A 22,554-nucleotide genomic window follows, 5' to 3' on the forward strand; every position below is an offset into this window, starting at 1 on the left:
TTGTGGGACATGATGGAAAGAGTCTGCGGGATAAAAAAAAAATAAACAGCAGTGGTTAGCAGAGGTATTTCCTAGGTTTTCAAGTGGACGCCCCCCTTCCTCTGTGTTTTACTAATAGGCCAGTGAAACCTTCCAGAGGATTCAGCTGTGAATCCCAGGATTCCTGATCACCCCTTTGCAGTAGATACCAATCACTCACTTACAGGCCCAGGTTGAATCCTCACTTTTAATCCAGATTATAGAGGTCTGTAATCGCTTGTCAGTGCATCCTGTATCATTTTCCAAGCTTTAATATTGATGTCATGAGCCTAGTTTGACTGTTTTGGATCTAAACTTTCAGACATATTGATGTAGATCAGTAAATACCTACATAGACAGAAACTGACAATTAAAATTCATAGTCCTAGTACAGGTAAGAAAAACATTACTTATGACATTACAGATCTGAACAGGCAATACACAGATGACAGTCTATAGACGCAAAGACACAAATCTATTGATGTTTTTAGTGTCTCTCGGTGCCATCACAGAAAACAAGGGTCTATAGTCATGTTTACAGTTTTGTGAGGCTGTTGTTGAGGTGCTGTTGTTTGTTAGATGCTTATGTCAGTATTGATTATCCTGCATGTGAGATTTCTGCTTCTCCAGAGGAGATAAGAATCTTATTTTTACACTTTAAACCTCCCTGCCTTGTTGTTTTCCAGGCAACCACGGTTGAAGACATGGAGGCCCGGCTGGACTGCGGTTTAGTCAAAGGTCACGCCTACGCTGTGACAGATGTCCGGAAGGTGCGTCTGGGTCACGGACTGCTGGCGTTCTTCAAGTCAGAGAAGCTGCACATGATCCGCATGAGGAACCCATGGGGAGAGAAGGAGTGGAGCGGCCCCTGGAGTGATAGGTAATCACAATGCTGCCACCTGGAGGCACGGATGAACTACCACAACTCTTAAGCTTTGATCTTGTCTCTTGAAGGCTCATGGAGCTCTACCAGTCCGTCATTTTTTATATCACAGAATGTGATATGTGACCATCTTTAAAGCAACACAAACATTGAATTTCTCCTATAATGTGTGACCTTGTTGTACAGCGCTTTAGAGACTCCCACTCATTTAATTTCTAAAATGTCAAAGTAAAACACTTCTAAAAGACTTGTGATGTGATAAATGACAAGACTAAAGCCATCCCAAATATGATGAACACAACATCGTCAAAATGAAATCATAATGTCAAGTCAACAATGAAAATGGATTAAACTGAGATAAGGATGTTCCTTCTACATCTGTGTCTGTGAATTGTTAGCTTGCAAACTCACAATTAAGTGAAAAGTGGTAAAGCTGGATGGTAATTCATCTGAATTATTGATGTGGGTGAAAGAGACAGATATCATTAAAAAGATGTCATCTTTGGACTTTCCCAGCCATTCACTCACTGTCACTGAATAATTTAGTCGTGGTTTGATAAAATCTGTTTCTGTAAATGAAGGCTGACAGACTGCTGAGATGTGTACGTTCATCAGTGAATCATAAACAGACACAAACACAGAGATAAAACATCCAGCAAGCAGCTGTGCCTCTTCTGAGCACTGAACACAGAGCTGAGCTTGATTTTTAGCTATGATGTACGAAAACAAAAACTTTAAGCTAAGAGCAGTTAGCTAGTTTTTGCCATTGATGCTTAAACATCCCAATGTAAGATCACAAAGCTGACACAGGGCTGTCTGAGTTCTAAAATGATACTTCTGCTAGCTTTCTACTACAAAAACATAAGCCACACAAGGTTATGAGACACTGCTGTCGTTCCGTCCTATCACTATCTTTGTTAGATGAGTATGGTGTAGTTAATATCATAACATCATATAAGACTTCTTTGTTTAGTAAATCAAGGTTCATACAGAAGATAGAACTAGCAAAGATAGAAGGCCTTCATCAGCATCTAAGGTTAAACTAACCAGATAGAAGGAGGCCTCCCCCAGCACACAGTACTTCTTTTCTTATAACCTCGTGCTATTTTTGTAACATTGTCAATACCCTGTCATAATCAGAAATAACTGGAGATCTCTCTCCTCAAACCACTCTCCTGGAATGTCTTGTACCAGGACCTTAGTAAAGGATCATTTGAGTCCTGTGCATTGTGGGGAGGGTCTTCGTGTATTGGGCTTGCTTTCCACAAATGCTATCAGATCCCATCAGATTGGTACCTGGAGAGTTTAGAGATCAGGGGAACACCTCAGTCTCTGTTTTTTTTTAGCCCTTCCTAAGCTGTTTTTGTAAGGCTTAGCTGCTCGTTAAGGGAGTGGTGCTGCCATGGCTGTGGGGGGATTTGAACTGCAGAAATGTTTAGGTAGGTGTCAAAGTGAAATCCACAAGTTCCAGGATTTTCATTGGATGAAGATGAGAAGTGTTGCTCACTTTACCTTTCAGTTGTCATAGTGTTATGGCTGTAGACGTATATAGATAATATTACAACTTCAGAACCCTTCATCAAATGTTTTGCTTAATACAACAAATTACAACTGTTTCTGACATAAACAAAGCTGTAACAAGTGTTACAATAACATTTAATGGTAGATTGACCTTTATTTAAATAGGGAACATTTATTCTAATACTTTTCTGTTGGAATTTGACCTCAGATTTTTTTTAACTCAACTGGAAAGTTCAGACAAATATATAAAGGATGTTATAAATGTTTTGCTCTTGCTAAATATTCCTCTTCAGGTTTTCAGTAATATCTTTTTATTCATGGGTCATACAGTCAGAACACGGATATTAAACCATATCATATGCGGTAACTAATGGGTTTTTAAATTAAAGTCTTAAAGGTGATTTGCTGAATAAACCAGAGCCCCTGCAATCCACAGCAAATGGATCTCACCCTTCTTGTTAATATTTCACAGATGAGGCACACCAAATTAAGAGAGGAATTGTGCCAACTGAAATGCTTGTAATGTCGAATGTCTTTGTCATAGGATTAAGAAAACAAATACTAGAAAAGGGTTGTTGAAGAAAGTAATATAATAATAGCCTATTTGCTGCTGTGTTTTTGTTCACTGCAGTTCGGAGGAATGGAACAAGGTGAGCAAGAGTGAGCGAGAAAAGCTGGGTGTCACTGTGCAGGATGATGGCGAGTTCTGGTGAGAGTCATAAATGTTCTGTTTCAACCTGTTAATACTGTTGAACATGATTTGATATCTGTGGTAACCTACGCTGGTGCCCGTGCAACATTCTGAGGAGACGATGCTTTAGGAACAGTTTGACATTTTGTGCTTCTTTTTCTTCTTGATAAGATTTTTGATGGTTTCAGATCCATTCATGTGAATCTGCAGCCAGCAGCAGGTTAGCTTAGCTTTAAATAAAGGCTAATGTGAAGAAAGTATAATAGATTAGTGGGCTAGTGACTAGTATCACAGCACAAATGCACAAGTTTAGATGAGTCTGGAACCTCCTGATAATTGTGATTTCCAAGGACTGTTATCAGCTGGACAGACTTACAACCCTGTTTCCCAAAAATTTGGCACACTTTATAAAGTTTGAGTTTAAACAGAAATGGAAAACCAGTCTGGGTACTGCTGATACTCAAAGTGATCTCCTCTTTACAGACTTATTTCAGTCTGATTTCTGTCTAATCGTGCCATCCGAATTGATTGTGGTGAGTCACAACTAAACAGAGGCACTACTGCACGTTTCAGAAGCTTCCATGTAGCAGACAATCTACTTTTGAAGCAATCTGTGCAGGATGCTGCACGAAGCAGATGATGAAATTTTTCAAATTCAAACAGCCAGTTTGAATACATGTATCACAGCTCTACATCAACAGACCTGGTGGCACCATGCCTGAAATCAACAGCTCAGAGGCTTTTCACCCTGCTGACAGTTCACAAGCCATATTAAGGATGGAGCAAAACTATGTTGTTGAAGAAATTATATAGACATATAAAACCCACCTTTTATTAGATAAAATGGTTATTACTGGTGGAGTTTGTTTGAACTGGAGGTAGACCAGAAATATTATGTCAGAGCAGAGTTTGTGCTTTCAAAAGGAGGTTATGTATTCCACAATTTTTCTGATATTGACATTTTGAGAAATGGTGGCTTATTCTTTACTCTGCCATGAATTAAATGGAAAAATCTATACCACTGACATGTCTAAGCATGTAGCTGGAGCCAACAGGTTCTAAATTTAGCCAACATAAAGGCAAACAGCTCCACATCTAGTCATACAATTTTACCACAGATCTCTTTAGTTTAGTTGTTCCAGCTGTTATGGCCAGACTACTTCAAAGGAAATCAGTACTCCTGCAGAAGAAAATGGCTGATGAGTAGTATCAGTCTTCAAAAGGAAAAACATTTTTCCCAAAATGTCAGGCTGTTCATTTATATGGTCTTTCCACATTAACACTGAATACTCAGATGATGAAAATTATGTTTTTAACACAGTACAAACTAGGGGTGCAACGGTACAGGTAACCCAGAGTACGGTCCGTACCTCAGTTTTTGGGTTTCTTCAAAATTTTTCACCCAAAATTCTCTTTCTTTTGCTTGTCAGCAAAAACTGTAAACATACCACTATCACTGGTGTACTGAATAGTATAACACTTTTTTTCAAGTTATCAGTTACTAAACACAACTTTCAAATGGTTCAATTAAAATTCTGACTCGGAGCTCAGAAATTACGACATTCGTTTACAACTTGAATGCACCATTAGTCGCAGCACACAGCCACTGCCCTCTCAATGCACTCTGCAATGTAAATTAGTCTAACTAAATGTTAGACTCTGTTAGCCCAGCCGTCTAGACCAGAGACCAGCCCCCACTAAATGGCCTGCCGACCATCAGCAATCGCAGAGCGGGCCAGTTCGGTGGCCAGGCCACCAGGAAATGTCCCGGTGCTCCTGAAGGTTCTCAACTCTTCCGCTAGTGCTTGCCATGCCTCTTTGTTTTCCTTTTTCTGCTTCCGTGTGCGAGCTACACTTTGAACCCGCCTCCAGTTACAACAGTGTGACTGACAGGGGGTGCGTGGGTGGAGGCACAACAGTGATTCGACATTAACTCGCTTCTTGCGGGAAGGGTTTTTCAGCAGCCTGGACAGGCACACACAGTGGCCTGTAAAGTATCAGCGCAAAATGAATTGCAAAACCAAAAAACCCTCAGTCCATAAGAGTGTATTGTCCCGTGCATAGCGGACCGAACGGTTCAATAATTTACCAAGTACCATTGCACCCCCTGTACAAACCCTGTTATTGTCATTTTAATCTAACTGCTCAGCAGCATAGTATATTCTTGTCTCCGTTTAACACGTAACTGTTTGCTCTGATCCTGGTCTCATTTCCTCTATTTTTGCACCTGTTCAAGATCTTCTTTCCCTCTAGTTGGTATCCACTCTCTCCGCTCTTTCTTCTCGTCTTTACCTGCTCTCCTCCAGGATGACGTTTGATGACTTCTGTCAGTATTTCACTGACCTGATCCTTTGTCGTCTCATCAACACCTCCTACCTGAGCATCCACAAGACCTGGGAGGAGGAGGTGATGAGAGGCTCCTGGATCCACCGCCAGGATCCCCTTCGTAACCGATCCGGAGGCTGCATCAATCACAAGGCCACCTTCCTGCAGAACCCTCAGGTTGGTCCACATGCTCCTGTTATAAATGAGAGGTAATAAACCAGAGCCAGGGTGTCTTACCTTCATCTTTTGTTTTTGTTTTTTCAGTACGTGTTTGATGTGAAGAAGGTGGAAGATGAGGTGCTGATCTGTTTACAGCAAAAAGAGAAGAGAGCCACACCCAAAGAGGGCAAAGGAGAAAACCTGGCTATAGGCTTTGATATTCACCGGGTAGAAACACAAATACTACAAAAACAGGATGAAGCATAAAAGCGCACAGGTCACTTTTCTCAGGATGACAAATTTCTGTGGTTACGTTCTCTTATCCTGAAGGTGGAGCTGAACAGAAAGTACCGTATGCACACAGCCCAGCAGAAAGTAGCAGGTTCCATCTACATCAACTCGCGCTGCATCTTCCTCAGGAAGGAGCTGAAAGAAGGTCGTTACGTGATCATTCCCACAACCTTTGACCCCGGACAGCAGGGCGACTTTCTGCTTCGTGTCTTCACTGATGTGCCTTCAGACTGCAAGTAAATATGTAAAAATCTTATTGCTGAAAGTGTAGCATTTTACATCTGCTGAATGCCAGAACTCCACCACTGCACCACTGATGCGTGTCATGACAAAATCCCTCAGAATACAATTTCACGTTGGCTTCAAAAGTGGGCTGTTTCATATGACATTTAAAATATAGTATGTAAGTTTGCAGGTTGAATTTGAACCAGTTACAACACATTCAGAGAATCTGCTGTCATTAAAAATATTTGAGTGTTTAGCCCAACAACCTACGTCAGCTTTGTCTTTCATAAACACTTAAATTTTAAAGCAATATCTACCACATGAAATGATGAATTATGTTTTCTGGCTTTCTGTTGCACTTGTACACATCCTGTTTTTCTTTTAGAAATTTGGATAAGCTCTTATTCAGGTTTTAAGAAACCTGTAGCTATATGTTCTTTATGCAGATTTTTGAGCATTCCCTGCTGCTTAAGATGATAATAATAAGTACTGAGACGATTTAAGAAAAAACGATGTTCACACATAATCAGAAACTTATGCATTAATTAAACTCTCCCCCAAGATGACATGTCTTAGAGTATATATTTGTTTAAATTTGCACTCTTTCTTTCACAGAGAGCTGACTCTGGACGAGCCTCCTCAGACATGTTGGACAGGAATGTGTGGCTACCCTCAGCTGGTCACTCAGGTCCACGTACTGAATGCAGAGGGTTTGCAGGGACAGGACTCCAATGGAGGTAGGAGTACTCCACTCTCAGTTGACAAAGAGTCTTCTACTTTATATCTTCATGTAAATGATCATGTAATTCCTTTGTTGTAATGAACTGTAAACTCCTGCAAAAACCCACAGAGCTGCACTGTCGCAATCCCCAAAAGAAAAGACTCCTGGGAAAAGCACAAGGTACCACAGCACCACCTGCTGAAGTAGATACTTAGTTTAGTCATTTAGTTATAGACTGCAGTGTACTATTGTCTGTGCTTATAGGGGACCTATTATGCTATTATGCTGTACAGCTGATTTGCATATGCTTTGAGGAACCAATTAAATGAGAGGTTAACAGATTAAAAGGAGAAATGAGCACAAACCAGGTGGAGAACTTGGTGCGTTTTTGCTCTTTTTGCTAACGTGGGCGACCTGATGTTTTGTGCGTGATTGTGATATCATGAAATCTGATTGTGTAGTTTTACAGAAGATGTTAAAACTACAGTAGAAGTGGATTCAGTTTATTTGCAGACATTGCAGTGTCCCATCAAAATACCAGAGAGAACACCTATCTGTAGCCAGTTAACTGGACTTGACCAAAAAGTTATGCTCAGTTATGCTATGGAGCAAATTAAAAAGATTATTACACTTCATTTATAGACAGGAGACACTGCGAGTAAGAGCATTCATTTAAGTTTATTTTTCTAATGTGTTATCTCTGTCCCACCAGGGCCATCCCTTGAGAGCTTGAGTGGAGGAATTGCTAATGAGAGTAGGACAGAGATTACAGGTTAGAAAAATAAAGTGATGGGTTGACAGAATCGCCTGTTCATAGACAGAGACTTCTTTGTCCTGTTTTATTCCACTGTTTTCAACTTTGTTCTCTCTGAGCCTCGCTGAAAATAAAACAAACAGGTGCCGTCATGTAAAGCCCATGAGTCTTGTGCTCACTGAGTAATAATTAGCAGCTCCGATCGTTATGTTACTGCTGTTTGGATTTTGAAATATGAGTGTAGCAGAGCTATTTTTCCAGTATTGGAGGAGACTTTGTAGAACTGCACAACTGGCAGGCAGAACTGTGGGTGGAGCCACGTTATGCATAGATATGCAGTCATACCCCACACTGTATTAAAGTCATTAGAGTTTGCTCTTTTCAAAATATACAATTCTCTGTTAAACAGATGAGATTTTAAAGGATTACTAACTACTGCAGTACTTTCAAAGTAAACCACATTCAAAGCCACTGTACTATAAAACTCGGTTAGTGTTGCACTTTGTTATGATGTTGTAACTTTGAAAAAAAAAAAAAAAAGCCGGCTACTATTATGAATTCTAGTGCAATCTGTGCACTGCACTCAGATTTTTTTTCCAGGACTACTTCAGTGTCCACAGGATGGCAGCAGAGTCAGAAATGTTCACATCCTGCTCAAAGCACTTTAACATTGTTGTTTCTTTATAGAGGGAGAAGCAGTGATGGCAGAAGTGTTAGTTTGTTACTAAAAATAATGGCAAAAATAGAAGTACATATTATCAACTAAAAGTTCCTCTTTAGGTACAAGTTTCAGAAATTTCTGTTCCCAATCTACCTCTGCTGCTTGTTGTTATTAGTCAGTATCTTTAATAATTAGATTATTACTGATGCAGACTGTGGAGGCAGAATTTTATTGAAGCTGCTTTAGGTAACTGATCCAAAATTAGGTTTAAAAAAGTGACCATGTACAGCTGTAATTTATGGAGAATACAGTCTAATGCAACCTGTTATTTTACAGTATTAATTAGATCTTTAGTTTCTTCAATTTCTTGAACATTTTTGGTAAGATTTAGTTAACTCAAACACTTGAAAATTAATCTGCAACTGCTTTGATAATCTTTCAGCAAAAGTGCCAAAACATGACCAGTTTCCAACCTCTTCTCGTTTGAGACTTGTTCTTCTTTGCCACTTGTGATGGTGTCTTGGTTTCAGCTTATTTATCAAACTGTAAAAACAAAACATTGGTAAAAAGACACCATTTTGGCCTGTGGAAGACATTACAGGCACTGTCCCTCAATTTTCAGACATTTTGTAGACCATATGAGTTATCACGTTATCAAGAAAATAGTCAGATTTCAAGCTGAGGACTGTTTATCTATATTATATATTGATGTGAGTTTTTTTTCCTCGCAGCTGTAGATCCCTACGTGATAATCACCTGTGAAGGAGAGAGGGTTCGTTCACCAGTTCAAAAAGACACACGGTGCCCAAACTTTGACATCAAAGGCCTGTTTTACCGCAAAAAGCCCAAGGAAGGCATCCATATCGAGGTGAGCTCTCCCTCTGCAGCAATCCCACGGTGGGACAGCACACAAACACCTGGTTTCACTGCTGTACACCTTCATAACGGCGCTACCAGTGCCTTACGTCAGTCCAAACATTGAGATTTTTATTGTGTTGTTTTAGAGACACGTGCATCTTTTTTAAATATGTAGTTCTATTCCATTCCTCCTGACCGCCAGAGGCGGTGCTTTCGCACTGGATATCTCCATCTCACATATGTGCAGGTCAAGTTATTATACCAACAAAGTCACCTGTGACCATGTGATGAGGTATAAGAACCTCATGTCTTCACGCAATCTGTTCCTTCTATCATCTCGCATTTGAGGAAAAATCTGATAGCAGGTCAGTGGGCTCGCTGCTGGTAGTCTCGTAACCTGAAGGTTGGGGCTTCGGCTATTCTTCCACCAGAGTCTGTGGCAAGCTGCTTATTTTTTTTCAAGTGTGTCTGTTTCTTTGGGGCGAACAGTGGTGACCTTGACATTATGATTAGTACTGAATTACTACAGACAGGTAAGTCAGCTAAATTGCTTTAATTGTTAGTAAGAACCGGCGGCTCATCTGGCTTGTATTTGGGTTAAACGGCGGTGTTTTCGCCGCAGGTTATATTACACTCTATGTTGCTTAACTCTCTGTTTTCTGTAAGTTGTAGCGGTAGTAAGCACGCCATTAGACATCTTACTTTAAATTGTCAGGCAGTGTGGAGTGTGGACGCGTTTGAACTTTATTTTTGTGTGGGCGACATAGTGTTTGCACTGTGACTGTCTCACACTGTTTATGAGTTAATTGTGCAGCATAATATTAGCTATATTACTCTTACGTGCTTTCTGGAGACTGTCCCACTTAATGACATGTTGAGCTCGCATGTCTGTGACTTTTGTATGGCTCCCCTCCTGAAGGGGGCCAGCTCAAAGGGCCGGTGTCGGGCGCTTCTCTCAGCAGCACATCAGCTACTGGGAAAGGGAGACCACGGACCCTTGGGTGGTATCCACGATATCCAAGGGATACACACTGCAGTTCCAACGCCAGCCACCAACTTTCTGCGGGATCAGAATGTCCGTTGGTCAAAGATTCCGCAAAATCCCTCGCCCTCAGCAAGGAGCTGGAAACTCTCTTAGACAAAGATGCCATCGAGCATATCGAGTGGCATACATGGCTCAATGGGTTTTATTCAGTGTATTTTTTGATTCCGAAGAAGGATGGCGGGTTCCGTCCGATCCTGGACCTGTGGGGGCTGAACAGGTTTTTGAAGGTCCGGCCATTCCGAATGTTGCGGATGGCAGATGTTCTCCAGTCAGTGGCACAGGGGGGCTGGTTTGTATCAATAGATCTCAAAGAGAATGCCTATTTTCATGTGCCTATTGCTCCATGCCACAGGCAGTTCTTGAGATTCGCCTTTCAGGGCCGGGCTCACCAATTCAAGGTGATGCCGTTAGGTCTCTCACTTGCCCCATGCATATTTACGAGGTGTGTGACAACGGCCCTTGCTCCCATACAAGCCAGAGGCTTGACGATCTTGCCATATCTGGACGATTGGCTAATTCTTTCCCCAACTACAGAGCAGGCAGTTAGAGACACTGCTTGGCTCCTTGGACATGTAAACCGGTTGAGCATCACAGTCAATTACTGTGATGAGCATTGTCAATTACTCCAAGAGCAGTCTTACACCCAGTCAAAAGGTAGATTACCTGGGCATGACTCTCAACTTACTGTCAATGAGAGCCTTCCTTTCTTAGAAAAGAGTGGAGAATATTTTGCAACTCATAGGTTGCTTCCAGGCAGAGTGTTGAGGTATGGTCTCTTTTTCAAGCTGCTGGGTATGCTGATGGCAGAATCCATGGAGATCCCCCTGGGTCTTCTTTCCTTATTGCCCCTTCAAATCTGGGTCCACACACTTCACTTGGATCCCAAGTGGCACAGGGGCAGGAACATCAGGGTATCCAGTCTTTGCTGTCAAGCCCTGAGTCCTTGGAGGAGAAGGGGGTATATAGCCAGATGGGTTCCCCGAGGAGTAATCCCTGCCCGCCAAGAGGTTGTGGAGACAGATGCCTCTCTGTTAGATTGGGGTGCCGTTTGGCAGCATGGGACCATCAAGGGCAGATGGAGCGCACAGCACAGGTGGGAACATATAAATGTGCTTGAGGTCAGGGCAATATATCTCGCACTGCAACATTTTCTCCCAGTACTGAAGGGGCGGCATGTTCTCGTCCGCACAGACAGCACCTCAGCAGTGTACCACCTAAATCATCAGGGTGGCACCAGGTCCAAGCAGGGGCTGCAGGTGTCAAAGCAGCTCCTTACATGGGCATTTCTCCACTTCCTGAGCCTCAGGGCCATACACCTCCTAAGTGTACAGAACAAGGTAGCGGACGTTCTCTCCTGTCAAGGGCTGCCACAGAGCGACTGGAGACTCCACCCAGAGGTGGTGGAGATGATTTCGGACAAAAATGGCAGAGCAAAAGTAAACGTTTTTGACTCAGATACATCCACACATTGTCCTCTTTGGTACTCACTGTTAAGGGGGACCAGCTCAATGAGACAGGATGCCTTGGCGCATGCTTGGCCACCCCGCCTTCTATATGCCTTTCTTCCAATTCCGTTCATTCGTGTGACACTGGTAAGAGTGCGACAGAAGGGCCACAGACTACTACTACAGCCCCCAACTGGCCAGGGCGGCCATGATTTCCAGTGCTGCTAAAATTACTCCGGGGGAACCATGGCGCCTCCCAAGGAGACCAGACCTTCTCTCTCAGATGGGGGGACACGTATGGCATCCGAATCCGGATCGTCTTCAGCTTTGAGTCTGGCCATTGGGAGCCAGAACCCACTCCTAGTATCCTGTGACCAGTCAATGATCCACACGGTGTTAAGTTCCAGGGCTCCTTCCACTAGGTATTTTCTCCCAGTGGTGCCAGACACAGGGTGAGGTGCCTGAGAACTGCTCAGTGGCCATCATTCTGCGTTTCCTGCAGTCATTTACAACCGTAAAGGTATATGCGGTGGCCATTTCGGCAGGACATGCCAGAGTGAATAACCAGACAGTGGGATCACACTATCTGGTTAGTCAGTTCTCAAGGGGCGCACAGAGGCGTAGGCCGTCAAGGGTCACAGTGGTACCATCATGGGACTTGACATTGGTTTTGAGGTCAGTGTGTCAGCCCCCATACGAACCCATAAGAGAGGCAGAACTCAGGTGGCTGTCTGCAAAGACCGCATTTCTGCTGGCAATCACATCGGCAAAGCGAATGGGTGAACTCCATGCCCTATCAGTGAGCCAGATGTGTATGCGTTGGTATCTGGATGGGTCAGGTGTTACCCAATCCCTCCTTCCTACCAAAGAGAGTACCTCCCTCACATGCAAACCAAGCAATTGAGTTGGCAGCATTCAGTCCACCAAGCTCATCACAGCAAGCAATAGAGCTGTCAGAGCAGCTTTGCCCTGTTCAGGCACTCAAGGTATGTGGGTGCTAAAGCCAATTTTCGTAAATCTGACAAACTGTTTGTTTGCTATGGGGGTTGTAGGAGGTCAACCTCCAAGTGGATTGTCAATGTGATTTTACATGCTTATAGTTTGCAGGGCCTAACTGTGCCTAGTAACGTGCGGTGCCACTCTACTCGGAGTGTATCCACATCATGGGCAGCCTTGAAGGGGGTCTCTCTGCAGGACATCTGTACTGCAGCGACCTGGGAATCCTCATGTACCTTTGCTCACGATTATCGCGTCAATGTGGCTGCTCTACCCGCTGTGGCAACGGCTGTTCTATCAACAGCTTCCATGCCTTAATGCGGCAAGCATTCCTCGTGACCTTGTTGGCATGAGTCATCCAGTGCTAAAGCACCGCCTCTGGCGGTCATCCAGAATTCATAGAACCGTAGTTACATTTGTAACTCTCAATCAGCATGATCATGAAACACAGACTTAAATCACCCTCTCTATACATGTTTTACATGTAGGAATTTTATGGATGCAGTAAACATTTAGGACTAAAGACCAGTGAAGCCAGCTGTTGGAATGGTTCGGGTTGGTGAATGACTGCAGAGGCTTCCTTTGCCCCAACACTTATCTTCATACAAAACATGTTTCATGTTTGTTACCTTACTTTTCTGTTTTTTTCCCCATCATTTTCTCTTGCTGTGACATTATGCCACATTAAACTGAAGTTGCCAAGGAAATTTGCAGAACATCTATAACCAATCAATTACAGCCTGCATATCAGGCCATATGTGTTAGGGGAATTATCAGTGGTAATATGATGTTGCATTTACTCAATCAGAGCTGTGAAATTTATATAATATAAATATTATTATTATTAATAATATTATACGGTATTATTAATTACGCTATCTTAAGAGCTTTACTGATAGATGTTTTGGTAATAAACAGATAGTTTTAGCCTACAGAAATATCAAACTGCTGTTTTATTTAAAGGAAGAAATTGATATTAAGGGATTTATTTATCTTTCACCTAAGCTTCTTCAGTCTGTGACATTTTGCTTTAAAGTAAACCAGGAGTTTGGTCATTTCTCTAAAATGAGAGTACATAATCAAATACATTAATTTCTTGTGATAAAGTGGTGCTCCTAATCTGAGCTGTGGCTGCTGGTGGAAAGCCTAATCTGGAGGTCTGAAGCTGATGTTTATGTTGCACATCACATCTTTGATGATTATACAATACATTATATTTACCTGTTGAAAGAAAGAAAGAAAGAAAGAAAGAAAGAAAGAAAGAAAGAAAGAAAGAAAGAAAGAAAGAAAGAAAGAAAGAAAGAAAGAAAGAAAGAAAGAAAGAAAGAAAGAAAGAAAGAAAGAAAGAAAGAAAGAAAGAAAGAAAGAAAGAAAGAAAGAAAGAAAGAAAGAAAGCTTGACAGCTTGACAGCTTGACAGCTTGACTCAGAAACTTCTGCATGTCAACAGTTACATTTATCCTCAGTGTTTTGCTTCTGTCCCAATTTCCACAAACTAGAATTATCTGTCCCGACTGTATTTCCTCCTTTGGTTTCTCTTTCACTTATTTCCTTTTGTCTTTTTTCTCCTCTCTCTTCCTGCTTTCCTGCCTCTCTGTCGGATTTGTGCCTTCCTCCCACGAGCGGTGCACAGATCTACAACAAGAACATAATAGTGGACACCTTCCTGGGTCAGGTGATCTTGTTCAGCGATCCCAACGAGCGGCAGGAACAGCACACGCTTCACCTCCGCGACAAGGGCAGCCGCCAAGACAACGACCTCCCAGGCACGCTCACTGTGCGCCTCATCACCTCCACCATGCTCACCAACATCTGACGCAATCCTTGATACAATTGAAATAATCGAGGTGCCGTTTGAACCGTGACTGCTGCTCATCTTTACCATTCATATCTCAGCCATAGCAGGAGCTCACTGTCTTTTTGCTGCCACTTGCGCTCTTTGTGTCTCATTGTTTTACCTGTTTTTAAGGCCTCTATATATCTATATACTGCTTGGTTTTTAGCCAGAATCTCCATGAGCACCTGCTTGTTGCTCTGACTCTGTTCTACAAAATCTTTCGTTTGTCTTTCTGCATTTTGTTAAATTCAAACACATTCACCTACATTTAGCACATACTATACATATGCAGACATTCTGCACTCTCCATGCATGTGCCAGTGTTTCCAAGGGCTATGCATTGCCTTAAGGCTGAGTCAGTCTCTCTACCTTGAGGAGACAAGGGTTATTTTAGATTTTATCAGCTGTTCTAAGTGTTAGCACAGCCTCTTTTTTTGTTGCTTTAAGTCTGCACTACCGCCTGCTTTTTGTCTCAGTTCTGTCATGCTCTGCCTCCTATTGTTTCCTCTCTTACTGTATATCTCTGGATAATCCTCCCTTCCAGTCGGCTCTCCCAGACACCTCAAGTCTTCAGCAGTTTCACAGTGCTTTGGAGAGCATGCATCATTGTCTGACACTTTTTTCTCTTGACTTTAAAAGTGAAAGCCAATAGCAGCTTTTTTCTCCCACTTGTGAGCGCTTTTCTGTGTTGTGTCATGTGTGCTCATGTGTGAAATCCTGCCTCTCGCCTTCCTTCACTTCTACCATTTGAAACTTCCTGAGATGCTTGCCGCCGGTTGCTATGGACGATCTCTAAACTGCATGGTTTGAAAAAGAAAAAAAAAACTCTCTGCCTGTGCTGCATATCTCTTCAGTCGTAGCTTAGCAGCCGGTGCTTCTGATAGTGCTACCCTTCCTTCTTTGTTTTTCCAATGTGCACACCCTACCCGTCCAGCAAAATGCACAGATTCACCCTGACAAAAATCAAGTGCTTTATGGGACCAAAGACGAGCCAGGCCCTCCACTCTCTTAGTCCCTCTCAGACTGTCCTGGCCTGGCCAAGCTCAAGCCTAGCTATAAAATCACCACCCCCTGTGCCACATCATCTCTTAACGGCAACACCACTGCCTGACGCTTCCTCTGACGAGAGTCTTCTGGCCCGACCCAAAAGACTCACGCCACGTGATCCTGAAAGACAGCTTCTGCTGTTGGCACAGAACAGACATGGGAGTATGTGATGGTGTGATTGTGCTGTGTGTATGTCTTGCTAGTTTTAGCATCGTTCTGAATGGGAGTAAATGGGAATGCTTGAGTGAATGCATCTGTTAATCCATGTTGTACCTGGAAGAGATAAAAGTGTGGGGAAAGGTGAGAACCGAACAGTAAGGTGTCCTTTAGGGGAAATCACACCTTGCACTTTACTTTGTTTTGAGGCATAAAAAGACCTTCAAGGACTGCAGAAAGAGGAGGACTGGCAGAGGAGGCGTCCTGCCAAACAAACCTGTGCCATCGCCTTGGTCCTGGCTTTGCCTCCACAGCAGGAAAACAGCATGGATTAACTGCTGATTTAAGATGTTTTTGCATATTGAACCACAAGTGGTACTACTGTATTTAATCTATCTCTTATTAACCATGATATTTGTTGCTTAGCTGACGTGGCCACTTGATCTCACTTTTTAGCACTGAGAGGTCCAAACAGAAAACATAATTCTGTTATTTTTTTAATTCAAAGGTGGAACCCAAGTGTCATAAACTTTTGGTTATGAATAGTTTTTTTGTGTGTGTCTTAACACAAGATTAAAAAAATATTACTGTTATAAAGAGATTTCCTTTGAATGTAAGACAGTATTTATTTTTTTTTTTTAACAGCTTTTTCCATTACTTGAACTGTCACATGTGACATTTAATTGGCAGCATATTTATAAATGTGTCTTGCATGGGTTGTTTTTCAATATGTTCATTGCCTTGTATTGTACTGTTCAACTTTTACTATAAATATATATATATATATATATATATATATATATATATATATATATATATATATATATATTCTTTCTATCTCAAACATCTTGGAAATGCTAGTTTTGAAGAGTGCGCATGTCGACACTAATGCACCTCACATCAGTCTCATCATATCATTCGGTTTGAAACAGTTAGGTCTTGCATTACCGCGATGCATTCATTATGCCTCTAGTATTTGTGAACATCAGCAGCTGTTTTTGGCTACTATATAGGTGCTATTTGTCTTCTATGTGCTTTTTTTATTATTTTTTTTTTTTTCTAAATGTTATTATTGTTTTCACTGGCGGGAATGTCAGTATTACGAAGGCTGCAACTGTGACAGCTTAGCCCGCAGGTTTAAAAATGCAGTGCCAAGTGATAAAATATTAGACATCGTGTTGGTTTTTATTTATTATAAAGTACCTTTTAAAACCACTGAATCCCTAACTATTTATTAACAAATTTTCTGGAACATTGTTAATGTCTCCTACTCAGTACTGTTAGCATGCTACAAATCAGTTGCAAAAAACTCAGCAATGGATAAAGGGTTTATTGTGAGACGAAAGTAGTGCCAAAGGTATATGTTGCCACATGGATTGTTGTAGTGGTTCAAGTTACACAGCTTAGAATTTAGTTTCCAAATATATCTACTGATCAGAACCCAGTAACCTTGAGAAATAAGTGAACTCACAGGTTTGTTCTGCTCCCTCTCTGCTGTGCCTCAACTCTGCCTCTGCCCCTCCCTGGAAAGGCGTACAGGCCAGTGACGTCACACCAAAGCAGAAACAATGTTGTAGAGCCTTGGCCTAAAATTTGGATTATGCTTATTTATTAGTTTGACTTAGGGTCTATGGTGTTGGGACATAGATGACCTGTCATTGTGATCATCTATACATACACATCTGTACATCTACGCATCTATGCCCCCTTTGGGGGCGGCTGTAGCTCAGAAGGAAGAGCAGTCGCCCACCAAATGGAAGGTCGACTCCGACTTCCCCAGGTCACTTGTCGAACCTTCTTTGGGCAAGACACTGAACCCCACGTTGCCTACCGATGCTTCTATCGGTGTGTGAGTGTGTGTGAATGAAGTAGGAAGCATGTAGCTGTATCGTGCTGTGTGAGTGAATGGGTGAATGTGGCATGTAGTGTTAAAAGTGCTTTGAGTGGTCAGCTAGACTAGAAAAGCGCTATACAAGTACAGTCCATTTACCATTTATACCCATGGGTGACCTCGTCAGTCCTAGAAACTTCCCTTACTTGTTGTGTGATTGTCCTCACGGAGGCACTGTGGATTCTTGCAGATCAGATTAACGTTATCTGTTTGTTTGTTTTTTTTCTGACTAGTTTGAATTGTTGTGACAAAAAATATGGCACATCATATTGGCAGCAGGTGGTAGTCACAAACAAACCACATGTGGCCCAAATTGTTAATACTTTTCCCTCTTAACTGACAAATCTACCATTTATTGCCACAAAGTGCACCATTCTTTGCATTGCTCCTTTGTATTCCAACAATGCCTTCTTACCAGCCCATAAATTAAACAAGTATTCAACAGATGTATTTTTATTATGTAGGCTCAAACTACAAGCTTATCAGTTATAGACTGGGTATGTGGGAATTAATAGTTAATATTAGTAATAAATGTACTGAAACCATGTCACCAACCATTGTGGGTTCTTATGGGCATATTACGGTAAAATTACAACTTACAGTTTTCTGTTTCTGTGCATTCATCCAAAAAAGATGGTTGGACTGTCACAGACAAATTACCAACAGGATGTCATCCTTATTGTTAAAAAAGGAGTAAACTTTTAGACTGATAACTGCACCATGGTACGCTCACAAAAGCCAGCTCTAATTTCAATCACTAGTTAGATTAGTTAATAGTTAATTAATAAACCTGTCGGCCAGGAAGTATATTTTTGCTTGTCAACATTAGCATTAAACTGTGCAGTTTCAAAGCCATTACTGTTGCTGCAGACTCTAAATCTCGTTTCAGTAAAAATTCTGTTAACGCCATCAGCCTATATTAATTAAATGTCAGTTATTTTAAAAAAAAAAGAGTCAAGAAAAACACACGTATAAATGTTGTGTAAAGATTGCAGATGGGAGCAGGTACCTGAGAGTAGGATGCAGGTTTTGATAACTCTGAAAAAGAGAACTTATTTGTTCATGAAAGTGCCATATTATTTTGTGTTTGACAATGTAAGCTTTCCTTATGTCAGTTTATCTTTAAATGATGCCAATACTGAGCTGTGAGGTGTTCCATTACGCTTTTGTCGGCACCTTGTCATTCCATCCCTCCCATCTGTTTTGATTTGTGTGGATGTGACACAGAAATATAATATCTAATAACCTGACAGGTTTAACAAATATAAGTATCTGGGCTTAACTGTGTCACTCAAAATACCACAGTAATTGCTGTGGTAAGCAGCCAAAAAAAAGCTCAGTGTTAAACATTTTGAGGCATTCCGTTTGTCACTGCAGTGCCAAAAAAGACCAGTGGCCTAATGTGATGAGGTGCATTGTGGCTGATGAAGTGTGAGTTGGAAAGATGTAAATGTAAGACAAATGTTTTGCTTTCCACTATGTCCTTTTGTTTTTGGTTTTATCATCATGTGTTTTACTGTGTTGCTATGTTAGTCTTTGTAGTTGTTGCACATTGTGAACCTTTGCCAAAAGTGTTATGGCTTTCACTGTTAACCACCACACAAACGCACACACACAGAGAGAAACACACGTATACACATACACTCCAGCTACCAAACAAACCAAGCTTGGTTGGGGTGTCTGGACCTTGGTTGTTGTTTTTAAAAAATTATTTTTTATAGTTGCTAGAAAGCTTATCCATCCCCTGTATATATGTTTTTGCATGTGCCAAAGCACGTTTGAATAACTCAATACTATTCAAATGAAGCTGAACTTGTCACAACAGTGATCTACTTTGTATGAATCCAAAAATGGCAGTGCATGTAGCAAAAATGCTTTTAAATCTGCTCGCATCATTATGAATCGCGAAAGATATATTATGGTTTCTCCCAGGGTCCTCAAGCATAATTTCCCGTTGCTACTTTGATAAACATACTGTGTTTGATAAAAAGGCTTATGTTGCACACTTGCATGCATTAAAGCAGTATACAGTTTTTAGATACTTTGTACCCTGTAACATGCAGTTTACAGTATGTATATAAAAGTAGCACCAACTTGACTGATCGGTTGTTGCAGGATTTATGTTTTGATGGTTATTTATGTCTTGGACAGGGATTTCAAGGGGAAGCAGTTCTTCCCACTTCCTAAGTGTTCAGCAACAACATTTAAAGGCATAAACTGAATTAATCACATTTTTCTACTTCCATTATGGCTTGTGTGAAGTATAAAGGGCAAGAATTTTGGTAATTTCTTCCACTGAATTAGTGACTGCAACAGTTATCTTATGCTACAGGTTTCTTCCCTTTTCTTAGAGGTTCTTAAGAAATAGATAACTTGTCTTCTGTTACACGTTATCAGAAAAGTACATTTCTGGAAATAAGTTGATTCACTTCCTGAGAGTGAGATGAGAAGATCAATGCCGCTGTCTTATCCTATCTGTCTATCTAGCCTAAATCCTGTTTTATTAGCTTCAGGTAAGCTGAAAATGAGCTTAATTGGTTGACATTTTTGCATGTTGGTATGTTATGTTTCTGATAACATGGAATAAGTAACTGATTGCTGTGAGTGAAGGAATTCGATTTTCCTCAGCCGAGATAATATCACTGCTTGACAGTGTGATAAGTTCTACCTATGACATTAATTGCCTAATAACTAGTCCTCCCAAGGTGTTCACTTGACATATTTCTTTCTAGTTAAGAAACAGTTCTTTCTCTTTGTTTCTGTATGGATTAGTTAGCATATAAAGTGTTAGTGTCGGGGTGCTATAAAGCTGGCTGTTACCTGCAGCTTCATGTTTAGTGTTCTAATGTGAAAGTGGTGTTGGTTATGGTATCTGCTGTAATTCCCAGCAATAAAGCAAATTATCCAGTTCAGTTCAATTCACCAGACAGCAAGCTGGTGGAGCATGCCACTATGAGCTGCCATTATGTTGGTTTGTCCTGAATGGCAGTGATTGTAGAATCTACAGTGGGGTGAGTTTGGCCAAATTTTCCCCCTGTGTTTTTCTTGATATTGTGATCTTATCCTTTCTCACTGTTCACTGAGGAAAGGGAAGACAACCTGAGGAAGTTAGCAAAAACAAACTGTTTTATTTTAGGGTTAGTTAAGTGTTGTGGTAATATAGGAAAAAGCCAGTGTTGTTGCACATAGTTTGATCAAATATGCTAAACATTCTCGTTCTAATAAGCTAACTCGACGAACCAAGTTTTTATACAAACTCGTTTGAATAGTAGTAGTTGAAAAAAGAAGCACTATCAGTGAGAAACAATTTTAACTCAAATTTTTGCTGAAATTAGTTGGTAAATGAGCAAAAACTTTCACACAAGCCCACAGTCTTTGTTTTTCTGTCAAAGATGTCCTCCTGTCACCTTTAATTTGTGCTGCGTACATCTACTGTAACCTCTTTAGGTCATCGCACACAAAACCTGCCCATAGTAAGAAGAAGGTTTCTTAGAGCTTGTTAACTGCTTTATTGTCATTTGGATGTCTGTACAGAAGGTAGCTTAACAACTGTAAAGTGCAATATCAGAAATTACAAATGACCTTTCAGGTGCTTTCCAAGCTGTGAAGGTTATAACGCCTTCATTTCTTTGACCCTTGATATTTATAAGGAAAAACTCAAAAGGAAGAAAAGCCTTCAACAGAGAACTCAGTGCAGGACAGAGAAGGACATGCGTTAGATGTTGAAATTGAAATGGAGAGAAGAATATGAAATTCAAGGTGACAACTCTTGGGAACATACTTTAACAAATGACGTAGGATAACTAAATCGGGACAGTCTACTCAGACACAAGCTGAAAAGAGGAAAGATAAACAGACCAAGACCCATGCAGGGAAAATGATCCATGTGTGGTCCCACTATGGCCTTCATTCTGGAGCAGAGAGGACTGAGTGAAAAGACTGAAATACTGTACATTATACATATTATATAAGACTTCTTCTACAAGTTGAAGACACCTGTAACTTCTAAATTCTGGCAGTTGCAAGTTCAGTGAAAGGTTTAAAGCTCTGACGATTCACACATTATATGATGGAAGCAGGAGTAACATGGACTGATAATATGTAAGATTTTTAAGAGTATCGGTTTTCGTTGATAACTTCTCTAAAGAACGACTGCTTGCGTGCTGATTTTAAAGCCTCGTCAACTTGCCTGCCGCTGCATGTGTTTAAATAGAATGGAGTCCCAGAGAAAGTACACCAGGTGTTATATTTTTCAAAGATTGCATAACATAGACTGTATCCAATTCAAACTCTGACCTTTTTATCTGAGATCAAGTCTTGTCCATTTAAAGAATGAGCTTGTGATTCTTCTTGTATTTTTCTGCCAATGTTTATCAACTGCAGACAGGAATACCTACTGCATGGTGACTCTTCTAGAAGATGCTACTGTCTTTATAACAAGTATCTTTTATCAGTATTTTATAAGCTTGTTGATTTTATATATCCAGTTTACCTTGCGTTCCCAACTGGTATGTTTACTGATAACTAGGTATCAGAGAGCCGTGCCGTATGCTCTGTACTGTGTGCTTGTCAGTGTGTTATTTTCAGTGTGAGCTTTACTTTTTCTTTTCAATGCGTGTTCGTTCATTTTCGTTCTCGGTTACACTGTGGTTATTTTATAGCTACAATCGGAAATTGTTCATTTTCTTTTGTAATTAATGTCAACTTGTGGCATGACTTTGAAATAAAACAGGAAAACTTTTTTCTGGTTTTGTCATCATTGTATGTGAGTGAGCATTAGAATTAAGTAGATCAATGGTATGAAGATATTTGCATGTTATGTCAAATGTAAACCAATACCTGACATTTTTTGTGTCTTTACAAAATCTGTGCAGATAGTGCAGCTAACAACTGGAGGACAATCTGGTTCTAGACAGCTGGTGACCATATAGTCTTTAGAATTAATTCCATTTCAGTCAGTATTCTACATTTGTTAGTGAGAAGAAATTTATTGTGAATTAATTTGTATTGGAATATAGTTTATATTATAAG

At 40.9% G+C, this 22,554-nt stretch overlaps 1 protein-coding gene across 2 annotated transcripts in view; it reads left to right on the forward strand.

Moving 5' to 3' along the window:
* The window catches only part of capn5b (calpain 5b), a 57,280-nt gene extending 35,015 nt beyond the window's left edge, over positions 1-22,265 (forward strand). The window contains exons 6-14 of one of the 2 annotated variants that reach the window (XM_072374915.1): positions 705-898; positions 3,054-3,131; positions 5,420-5,615; positions 5,703-5,825; positions 5,928-6,124; positions 6,729-6,850; positions 6,964-7,014; positions 8,981-9,117; positions 14,226-22,265. In XM_072374915.1, coding sequence (XP_072231016.1) covers positions 705-898; positions 3,054-3,131; positions 5,420-5,615; positions 5,703-5,825; positions 5,928-6,124; positions 6,729-6,850; positions 6,964-7,014; positions 8,981-9,117; positions 14,226-14,408 — 1,281 coding nt within the window. In that variant the 3' untranslated portion in view covers positions 14,409-22,265. The remainder of the gene's footprint in view (positions 1-704; positions 899-3,053; positions 3,132-5,419; positions 5,616-5,702; positions 5,826-5,927; positions 6,125-6,728; positions 6,851-6,963; positions 7,015-8,980; positions 9,118-14,225) is intronic. The other variant, XM_072374916.1, reaches the window with a different exon arrangement.
* Positions 22,266-22,554: the final 289 nt, after the last annotated feature.

The sequence above is a fragment of the Leuresthes tenuis genome, unplaced genomic scaffold (assembly GCF_036924035.1).
Source record: "Leuresthes tenuis unplaced genomic scaffold, fLeuTen1.0.hap1 SCAF_21, whole genome shotgun sequence".
NCBI classification, from domain to species: domain Eukaryota; kingdom Metazoa; phylum Chordata; class Actinopteri; order Atheriniformes; family Atherinopsidae; genus Leuresthes; species Leuresthes tenuis.